Source organism: Ipomoea triloba, chromosome 7 (assembly GCF_003576645.1).
Source record: "Ipomoea triloba cultivar NCNSP0323 chromosome 7, ASM357664v1".
NCBI classification, from domain to species: Eukaryota; Viridiplantae; Streptophyta; class Magnoliopsida; order Solanales; family Convolvulaceae; genus Ipomoea; species Ipomoea triloba.
In genome coordinates this window covers 23,389,441-23,399,884 of record NC_044922.1, presented here as the reverse complement: position 1 = coordinate 23,399,884, position 10,444 = coordinate 23,389,441, and the positions used below count along the sequence as shown (strand labels likewise).

Here is a 10,444-nt window from a genome sequence, read left to right as displayed (position 1 = left end):
AATGGCAGACTCATGGAGTTTCAAAATAAGTTCTCTTCTTAGGTCTCCTGCAGACCCAACATACAACCTATTTTTATACCTCAAGAGACCCCTAGACACAGTAATGTTAATATCCACAGCAGGGCTAACCAAGGTTGCAGTCAAGTTCTCATTTGCCCAACCTTCATTGTCATAACTTTTAATGACTTTATCCATCCACTTAGGTTGCACAACTATGATTGAATTAGTGGCTGCATCTAGTTCAGATTCCCTTCTAGACAAGGCATCTGCTACTCCATTGTTTGAACCCTTTTTGTACTGAATAGAGTAATCCAATCCCAATAGCTTAGTTAGCCCCTTTTATTGTAGAGCTGTGGTCATTTTTTGTGCCAATAAAAACTAGGACTGTGGTGATCTGTTCTGATGGTGACATGCATACCCAACATATATGGCCTCCACTTACCCACAACATTGATGATTGAGAGGTACTCTTTCTCATAGATAGACATTCCCAAGTGCTTTTTACCAAAAGCCTTGCTAAAAAAAAACAATTGGCCTCCCTTCTTGCATAAGGACAACCCCTATCCCTTTCGGAAATTAGAAAGGGCCAACACAGGTGAGTGACATAAGACATTCTTCAGTTGTTCAAAAGCCTACTCTGCATTTTCAGACCATTAGAAATCATCCTTCTTCAACATTTCAGTCAGGGGTTTACTTATCAGTCCATAGGCCTTGATGAGCTTCCTATAATATCCTGCAAGCCACAAAAGTCCCCTCAAAGCCTTCACAATCATAGGCTTAGGCCAAGCAACCACTACCTCTAACTTGTAGGGCCAGTTTGTAGTCTACCCTTAGAGATTATGTGCCCCAGGTACTCTACCTGTGGTTGTGCAAAGGAGCATTTGCTCAATTTTGCTAGTAGTTGGTGTTGCCTCATGATCAACAAAACTTCCTTCAAGTGCAACTACTGAACCTCCTAACTAGAGCTGCATATGAGAATATCATCAAAGAACACTAGGACAAATTTTCTAAGTAAGGGCTGGAATACCTGGTTCATTAATGCCTGGAAAGTAGCAAGGGCATTGGTGTTGAACTCATAGAGCCCTTGATGGGTTCTGAATGCAGTCTTAAACTCCTTCCCTTCTTTCATTCTTACTTGATGGTAACTAGACCTCAAGTCCAGTTTAGAGAAACAAACTGCACCGGCTAGTTCTGAGAATAAGTCCTCCACTAAGGGTATGAGAAATTTGTTCTTTATAGTAATATTGTTGAGGGCTCTGTAGTTAATGCAAAACCTCCAGGAGTTGTCTTTTTTGGGTACAAGCAATACAAGTGAGGCAAAGAAGGATGCACTAGGAGTAATGACTCCAGCTGTCAACATTTCTTCTAGCATCCTCTCAATGGTGTTCTTTTGATCAAAGGAGTACCTGTAAGGACCAATGTTAATAAGCTTGGCTCCAGGGATTAAGGGAATGGTGTGGTCTAAGGCTCTTTTTGGTGGTAGGGTTGTGGGTTCTTGAAATATGTCTTAGAACTCTAGCAAAAGGGATAATTCAGGGGCAATATTTTGTGTAGAGGTATGGTATAAAAGTGGCTCCTCCTCAAACTCAGTGGTAAGCTGGGTATTACATTGAACTAGAAATCCTTGAACCCCTTTCTTATGCCATTTTTTGACTTGCTTCTCAGTGGCTGCTTTCAACAACACCTTCTTAGTTAAGCCCTTTAAAAACAATTTTCTTCCCTCTTTATGGAAGGAAATCCCAAGTGGTCTTGTATGTAACTGAATGGGGGCAAACTGATCCACCCAATCCATCCCCAACACTATATCACATCCTCCCAATCTCAATAATCTGAAATCCTTGGTAAAATCTTCATGTTGGATCTGCCAACTAAGGTTTTGACAAATTGAATCACTCACCACCTTTTATCCATTAGCCACTGTCACTACTAGTGGACTAGTCTTCTCAGGTTTCCTCCTTAATTGGCTTAAAAGTTTGGGGTCCAAAAAACTGTGTGTACTCCCACTGTCAACTAAGATCATTACTGGCTGTCTTTGTATGGATCCTAATAGTTTGATAGTGTTCAGTCCCTCACCTCCAATCACAGCACAGCCACAAAGGGATACCTCAGCATCCTCAGTATCAGTCTTGTCCTCCTCTTGTCCAAATAAATCAGGTATCTTAGCCTCCTTTTGATCCTCTATAATGTTAAAAGTAGGACCACTACACTTGTGCCCTGGTTGTCAAGGATTAAAGTACTTGAAGCACATTCTTTGTTCCCTTAACTAGTTTTTAAACTAAGTTATATTTAGAGCTTTAAATGCAGTAGTTTGGGTAGAGGGGGTATGTTTTTGTAGGTTGTGTAGGTTAGGGTTGGGGAAAACTAGGTGATTTGAATTAGAGCTAAAGGTCTTTGTAGGTTGTAGTTTTAGGGTTCTAGAATGGTGTTTTAGGTCTCTCATTAGGTTTCAACCCCTTCTCAAATTGCCTAGCAAACCATATAACATCCTCTAAGTTCCTTGGCCTGGCAGTTCTAACAGAACACCTAAGGTTTTGTTTCAATCTAGCAATGTAATTTTCCATAAAGTAGTTCTCAATTAGATAGGGATGATCCTACAACAATAGACTTGTAAACCCTTCATAGCTATCAGTAAAATCATCCACTCCACCCCATTGTTTAAAGGATGCAAAATCTTCTATAAGTGAGACTCCAATATCCCCACACCTTTTACATACTACATATGCAAACCTTGCCCATTGGAATTCTTCTCTAAGGCCATGCACATAGCTCTCAAACCACAACCCCACCTTCCCAGTGTAGTTGGCATACGACAAATTCAAAATCTCATGTCTAGGGATATGGGATAGCACAAAAAATTTCTCACATCTATGGATCCGCTGCCTAGGGTGAGCATAACCAAAGGTAGGGAACTCAACTTTATACCTTGAAGAGAAATCCTGGTTTTATCCAACAAATCCTTGCCTGATTCCATCAAATCCTCCTCTCCTATGAGCCCTAAGCGTTTCAGCTCCAGGATTCACTTCCTCTCCCTTAGCCTCTTGCATGGGAGCTTTGTCTGGCCTCCCACTTGGACGATAATGAGCCAAGCTAGGCTCCCCAAGGAATTGCCCATTAACTGAAGACTGGCTTGGTGAATTTCCCACAATCGGAGGAGCTGGTCGATTAAGCCTAAGCAGCTACAACAACTCCTCCCTTAGGCTTCCAAACTGAGTGTAAAGCTCATTGACAGAATCCTGGGTGATATGAAATTGGGTGTCGATTTTAGCATTGAGCTCAATCATAGAAGCTTCCAACCTCTTAACCCGATCATCCATGTTGGGCTCTAATACCACTTGCAATACACTCACAAAAGAAGCAGAAAAGAAAGAAAAGGAACAAAGAAAGAGAGCTAGGGTTAGGGAGAAGAAGATGAGAAAACGGAAATTGGAATTATGATTCAGCATAAACTCTCCTTTACAATTCCAAGGGAAACAACAATTAACAAACTCCTACTTCCCATAACAGAATTACAGTTGGAAGGAAAGGTGAAAAAGCATAAATCGACGTCGTTGGATCTGAGAGCAACTACTCTCAACAGGCGACCTCAAAACGACAACGTTGGGCCTCTTGCCCCAACGATTCCCAACCTCCGCTTCATACGACACCGTTTTTGTCTCCTCACCTCCTGTTTTCAATCCCAGCTTCCACTTCTCTTTCTCCTGCCATTCACATCATTCATGGTTCCTTCTTGAACTATTACAATATTTTAGACTAAAGTCTACAATACAAGATAGATCCCGATCAATGATATAATTTGTGGCCTTACAAGGGCCCCTAAATTTCTAGTGGAGTGTGGGCTGTAGTCTGTGGACAATAAAGGCGAAGAAACTAAGCCCGTCATAATGGATTCAAGGATTCACGCTTTTCGAGTACGACGTCGTTCGATTTTCCGCACAGACAGGAGCTAGAATGCGAGCTCTTTTTAAGTAGAATACTAGAATAGTAGAATCTAGAATGTGACCCATTTCGGCGTTTTGCAATTTGCTTAATACTGAGCAGCGTTCCAAGTTGCAGTTAATCCTTTTGAGAATGAACATCTATGGCGAGCAGTGAAACCTCCAGAATGAGCCCGTCGTTAGTCAATCTGTGCTTGGGCGTTGTCAAAGATGATCTCCTTTGCGGTACTCTTTTTCTTTCTTTTTTTTTTTTTTGCTTCTTACATTTAATCAAGAAGATTGATTGATAATATTTGGTAGATTAAATCGTTGCTACATGAGTTTCAGGTGATAATGCTAATCTCCTCTCCGGCGTTTATCAACTTCCATCGGACTTGTTTGATCGCCTGTTGCCGCTGTTACCTCCGTTGGCTTTGCAAAGACTGCAAGAGCAACTGTTAGCTTGAATTTTCATCGATTAAACTCTCTCTCTCTCTCACACACATATATATTAAAATGAATATTCAGATAGTATGTTTAGTAAATTATCTGTATAATGGAAAAACTGCGATTCCTGTTTCTCAATTAGGTGCCTTTCAGAATAAGCAATGGCTATCTTCTTGGGCTATTAATAGTTCAACGATGATAGCCTTGTGTTTCAGCATAACTGCAACATTAGCTTACTTAAAAATAAAATAGACTGACATTTCTAAAATATTGATTCTTTGACTATCTAAGTGATATGGAACTTTGTGTGGCTGTGACTTCTTTGGAGTTTGGATGCATCGTAATTGTCAATTTGTCATAGCATATCTAGCTTCAGGTAATTGGAGATGGATGATAGTATGATACCTAACCAAGTAATTTTCTTACTTCAGGCCACTTGATTTTTGGGACGATCACATATCTTCTCCTGATAGCTATGATTTTCCAAGAAAAAAGAGAAGGTCTGCTAAGAATTTATGTACAATCATATTTGTTAAAACAAAATAAAATCTATAAGTAGAATTTAACATATGACAAATTGTATAGAATAGCTTTCATCATTTTATTGGTCATGCATACAGAGTATATGGTGATTTTGTACATCCAGACTCTGGCAATTATGATGATATTTCATGTTCAAATTTCAAAAGTTAAGCTTCTGCTGTTCTGCAGATGCGTGACTTTTGAAAGAGCTTGGGAGACTTTGTATAAAGCACGTTGGCCTGATTGTGGCCACAAGAATAGGAAATTGCAGCTGTGTTCATTCCACAACTTGATGAAAAGAAGGGAAACAAAGCATGAATTCATTCGTGACTGGCAGCAGATGTACTGGGAGACACATCTACAAAAGTATGAGATGCGATTCATTTAATACTTATAGATTTATGGATGCCACTAATTCCATGCTACTTCATCTCTCATCCAATAGCTCCACTATGTTAATCTGAAGTACAGTTGCCTGGATGCAGCTACAGAGATAGCTTCATTCCCATCTTTTGAAGGTCACATTGGTGAAACTAAAGTTCCTGGTACGAAAAAAATTTTCTTCCCACCTTTGAGAATTGAGATTTCTACAGAGCAGCCAATGCTCAATTTCATGGATACTCTTTTCTTCAGATTCTATACTGGAGTATATTGGTTATAGGGAACAGTTTCCTGACTTATCCTATGACCCCTCAAAGTTCTCGTATCACTGCCAACAATTTGGATCATATGCCAGGTAATCTACATATTTTATTTTCTGTTACCTTCATTGTCATCATATCCTGAGAATTAGTTTAAGTTATAGTTGTTCTTGTTGCAGTTGTCTGAGGCTGGCAGATGTGCTTTGTGTTGCAGAAACCTGTGTAAGTTTACATTTCTTTAGGATAATTTTATTTTTGGCCCAACTAGAGAAAATTGAGCTTGGTATTGCTGCCAACCGCTCATACTTATTTGTGTTCATTTAATCTGTCTTCAAGTACTCTCATTATTCTTTGTTGCAGCATTTATTAAGAAATGCTAAGTTGGAGAGTTTGGATTTAAGGTGGATAAAATCTCAAAGTGAAGATGATGTAAGATTACTTCCTCTTCTTCATGTGCCTGTATGTCTTAGCTATGATTTGGGGGAATAGTTTACTACGTAGTAATTAGTAATTACCAGGTGAAACTATCAATAAAGCACTTGTCTGAATCATTGTAGTATCTACAAGCTTTACAACAATTGTGTGAGTTGACATGTTATGCTGACAATGATTTGAAGTGAGTGAAGGCAAATTAAGAAAATTCTCCTCTCTGTTCTTTTCTTAATTTTTTCTGGGTAAGGGGCATTAGAACTTAGAAGAGGTGACTGAAGAGATTTTATACTGCTGGTTTCATTTATTTGTTGCTTTCTGACTTACAGGTTGACGGCCTATGTAAACTTTTGAATCAGAATAGGGGGACATTGAAGTCAATAAAATTTATGTTTTGCAAGTTTTCTACATCATCTCTGAATGCAATTTGTAGCTCGCTATGCTTTGATGGTCTTCAAACTCACCATGTGCAGCACTTCTCTATTAAGACATCAAGGTTTTTAGATAACAATGGATCTCTTCTGCCTAGTGGACTGCTGCTTTTTTTATCATCAGGGAGGTATATATGCATTTCTCACCTTTTGAACAATAATTGAGCTGATGAAGCAACTTAGAAAAATCTATTGACTATCCATAAAGGACTTAAGGCACAATTGTGAAAGCAATGTACAGCAAAGAAAGTACCCTTTGTGACCCTGTTTTACTGTTCAGTAGAAGCATCTTCCCTTCTAATATATACTTGGATATTTCTAGATGACAAAAATGCTTAGAAATATATAGATCAGAACTTAAAGATTTCCATTTCATTTAAATTTTAATTGATATGCCAGTTAGTTGACTCATACTAGCATAGTTGGAGCTTAGTTTGTGCTGTATGTTCTCCTTTATTCAATATAAATCAGCTTATTAGATGCATCATGGCTTGTTATTATAGTCAGTATCTAAAGATATCCACTTCAATTAAAATTAAAAGTTAGCTGTGATGCCAGTTACTCAAACTAATATAGTGGGAGCTCAGTTGTGCCGAATTTCCTCCTTGTTTCAGTATAAATCAGTCTATGAGTTACATTGTGGTTTGTTAGACTTGATCTTATAACCAAGTGAGTACAGCTTTACAAAAGTAGTTAGTATCATTGGCTTCTTTCCTTGATTCTTCATTTTTTTAAGAGTTGTAGAACTGTTATGGGAGGGTAAGATTGAGTGGCTTGTCATGGTGAGCTGTTCAAGTGTTCAATAATGGCTTTTAACTTCCATACTTCAAAATTAAGAAGTGCTGGATTCTTTTTTGGATCTATTTTGATATGAATTTGATGCCAGTAATATACTTCCTACATCAGAGAGGGTTATTTTATTTATCCATTTTAATAGAGCAGTTGCTTGGAATCCCAAGTTTATACCATGGTTCTACAGGTCCTTGTCTTCATTAAGCTTGTCTGATAACAACCTTAATAAAAACTGCGCAAGAATGATCTTGAACACACTCCTCAATGCCTTGTCTAGCATACATGTCCTAGATCTCTCAGAAAACAATGTGAGTCCTGACATTTGTACTGCTATATAATCATACTACTTCAGTACTTCACTCACTAATAAACAACATATAATTTGATTTCTTATACTGCAGATTAATGGGTGGCTTTCTCATATAAAATGGCAGTCCACAAGTAACGTGCACTTACCTTCTGGAATATCCAATTCATTGAAGTCAATACGTGTACTGAATTTGAGGTATATCTTAGAGGCACATTATAATTGGCCTATTTACAATGACGAAGCTCAGGGTCACCTTAAAAAGTAGAGTGTTTAAAGTGGTTAACAAGCTCACTATAGCCAGACTCAAAAGGGGCAGTGTGCGTCATTGATATTTAGTTTTTGCAGGTATAATAATATATGGACTCTTGACACTAGTCTTTTTGACTGGCTAGTGACTCAAAATACTGACTTTGGGAATAATCATTGCTTTATGAAATTATCCTTCTTTGCCTGATCTATTATTTCATTATGAGATGTACACTCATTTCACTTCAGGAACAATTATCTACAAAAGGATGATGTGGATTGTCTCAGATATGCACAAATCTACATGCCTAATTTGGAGAGTCTTGATTTAAGTGACAATCCCATTGAGGATGATGGAGTCAGGTTATTTGAATTTTAATAAAATTTTACATGATTATCAATTTGCTAGATCTTAAAAGATTTTTATTCTTCAGGAGTTTGATTACTTATCTTGAGTATTCATGTAAGATTGTTGAGTTGAGATTGGAAAATTGTGAGCTTACTTGCAATGGGGTGAGGTGTCTTTTAGAATGTCTCTCTGTTTTGGAGAAACCGCCAACCTCTCTTTCAATTGGTAGCAATCCTCTTGGCAGGTTTGAGTAGCATACAGCATTACCTTAACGTTCATGTTATATTTTATGTGTTTGTCCTAAATTATACGGAGTATACTTCTTTTTTATTTAAATAAAAATGTATTTTTGTGCAGTGAGATAGGAGCATCAATAGGGAAATTTTTATGCAAAGGAATTCTATCTCTTGACATTGATGACATTGGGCTTGGTTCTTCTGGCTTCTTAAAAGCTCAAGAAGAGATAGTGGAAGACTTAAAGATTATCTGCATCAACATAAGGTCAAAGTGGTTCAAATGTTTTCCTAAAACTTTTAATTGTGGATTTTCTTTCTTCTGAAATTAATACTTCTAGAAGCCTTTTGCAGCAAGAATCGTGGTGGCATTGATACTGCAAAGTTTATATCAAAGCTTTTTTCATATGCTCCAGAGCTTGTAGCCATTAATGCTGGATTTAACCTTATGCCAGCTGAATCCTTGGCAATCATAGGGTCTGGCCTAGTTGCAAATGGTAATAGTGTTGAATACCTTTTGTTTTAATTTATCTGACGATATTATTGCTAGAATTTGATTCAAGAGTGGTAGACTGCTAGTAAATGCACAATTGGAATTTGGAAATGAGCATTTACACCATCTAACAAATATGGTCTCAAAAATCCTTCACAATTCAGTTAGTATATTTTAATAAACTGTGTCAATTTTTTCTTCTTATATTTTTGATAGTGAAGTCAAAACACTCATTCAGGATCTTCTGCTGAAATTACTCCCAATAGCATGGGGAACTGATAGCTTCTTTCCATTGATTAGGTAAACTAGAGCTCTTGGACTTGAGCGGAAATGCATCATGTGAAAACTCTGCTGCTTCTGTGCTGGGTAAATTTGAAATCAATGGGAAATTAGTTCTTGACTTCTTGTCATCTCCAGCACCAAATGTACCTTACGACGATGATCCATAGTTGCTTAGATCTTGGGTTTGTGCTAAAATTCAAGGTTGGTGGGCAGATCATAAGGGAATACAAAACTCTTGCAACAACAAACGTCTTCCTCAAAAACACATCTTTAATCACATCTTTAATCGTGTTCACCACACTGCTTCAATTATCTTTCGTATGCTCTTAGTTCACTTTATAAATTGACTGTGTCCAAAAAGAGGCCTTTTTCTGAACTTTCAAATGAGCATATATGGTCTCTTATATTTCCAGCTAACTTTGAAACTTGCTGTACCTAGGTAGAAAGTTAAGCTTAGGCTGCTTAGTTGAGTTATGTTATATATACAACACTCAATTTCCACCTGTTACAACAGTGTTTGTATCTATATTTGATGCTCAAGAAAGGCATTGTTAATTTATGCTTAGTGTTGCTTGAGCTTAACTCCGTGGGAACTCCCCCCCCAATTTGCTTTTCCAACCTGTAAAGCCTTGCTGTTATTAGTAAGATATTGTATGTGTGGAACACTTGGGAACCCAAAATGATGAATAGAAAGTGAAAGTGGACAACTTTATTGGCTTTTCTTTTTTCCTCTCTCCCTCTCTCTCTCTCTCTCCAAAAGAAAGTTGGTGGCTTGGCTTTGTCACAGAGGGGTGGGTCTTTTTCTTGCTGGTGTTTATCTATGAAATTATGTCCCCAGAGATCATAAACTTATTCTTGCAGCTTACTAGCTTGACTATCATGCGGGGATGACCCATTGACAGACAAATCATGACTTGTTGGTAAAACCATTAATTAATGTTGTGGGTCGAACGTTTACATCATCTTTGTGTTACAATAAGTATGGTTTAATTATGAAAGAGTATAGATTGGGAAAGACAATGAAAAAGGGTCTAACTATTCTAAAGTCAAAATCTAGTTTTAACTATTCTAAACAATAATTTACTAACCAGCTTGGTTGGCGTGAGTGGTCGTACACTCTCATCCCTTAAGAGAGGTCAAGACTCAAGAATTATTAGAGTCCCGACGCGAACGAAGATTAGTCTGAATATGGTACGCGCTTAAATGTGTCTCATAAAGTTAGGATCTGTTCAAGACACTTTATGGTCTGACTAAAAGAAAAAAAAAATTTTACTTCTCAATCAGATTGTTCTTTTCATTCACATAATGTCTGATTCCTTTTGTTTTTTTAATGCTAAAAATTTAGTATCTTATCT

At 37.6% G+C, this 10,444-nt stretch overlaps 1 protein-coding gene across 1 annotated transcript; it reads left to right on the top strand.

Moving 5' to 3' along the window:
* The first annotated feature begins 583 nt into the window (after positions 1 to 583).
* On the top strand, positions 584 to 9,806 carry LOC116025230. Its single transcript, XM_031266384.1, has 16 exons — positions 584 to 4,160; positions 4,263 to 4,371; positions 4,793 to 4,861; positions 5,073 to 5,249; positions 5,355 to 5,428; positions 5,517 to 5,619; positions 5,704 to 5,746; positions 5,885 to 5,953; positions 6,283 to 6,512; positions 7,364 to 7,484; positions 7,578 to 7,681; positions 7,982 to 8,095; positions 8,167 to 8,325; positions 8,439 to 8,582; positions 8,669 to 8,811; positions 9,108 to 9,806. Exons 1-16 carry the CDS (start codon positions 4,079 to 4,081, stop codon positions 9,254 to 9,256), a joined length of 1,890 nt encoding a protein of 629 aa, XP_031122244.1. The 5' UTR covers positions 584 to 4,078; the 3' UTR covers positions 9,257 to 9,806.
* Positions 9,807 to 10,444: the final 638 nt, after the last annotated feature.

Bases quoted from the DNA above. Each gene is read 5' to 3' on its own strand.
- LOC116025230 (XM_031266384.1), top strand. From the start codon at position 4,079: ATGGCGAGCAGTGAAACCTCCAGAATGAGCCCGTCGTTAGTCAATCTG. The intron at 4,161-4,262 runs GTACTCTTTTTC...CATGAGTTTCAG, and splicing joins CAAAGATGATCTCCTTTGCG to GTGATAATGCTAATCTCCTC. The intron at 4,372-4,792 runs GTTAGCTTGAAT...TTCTTACTTCAG, and splicing joins CAAAGACTGCAAGAGCAACT to GCCACTTGATTTTTGGGACG.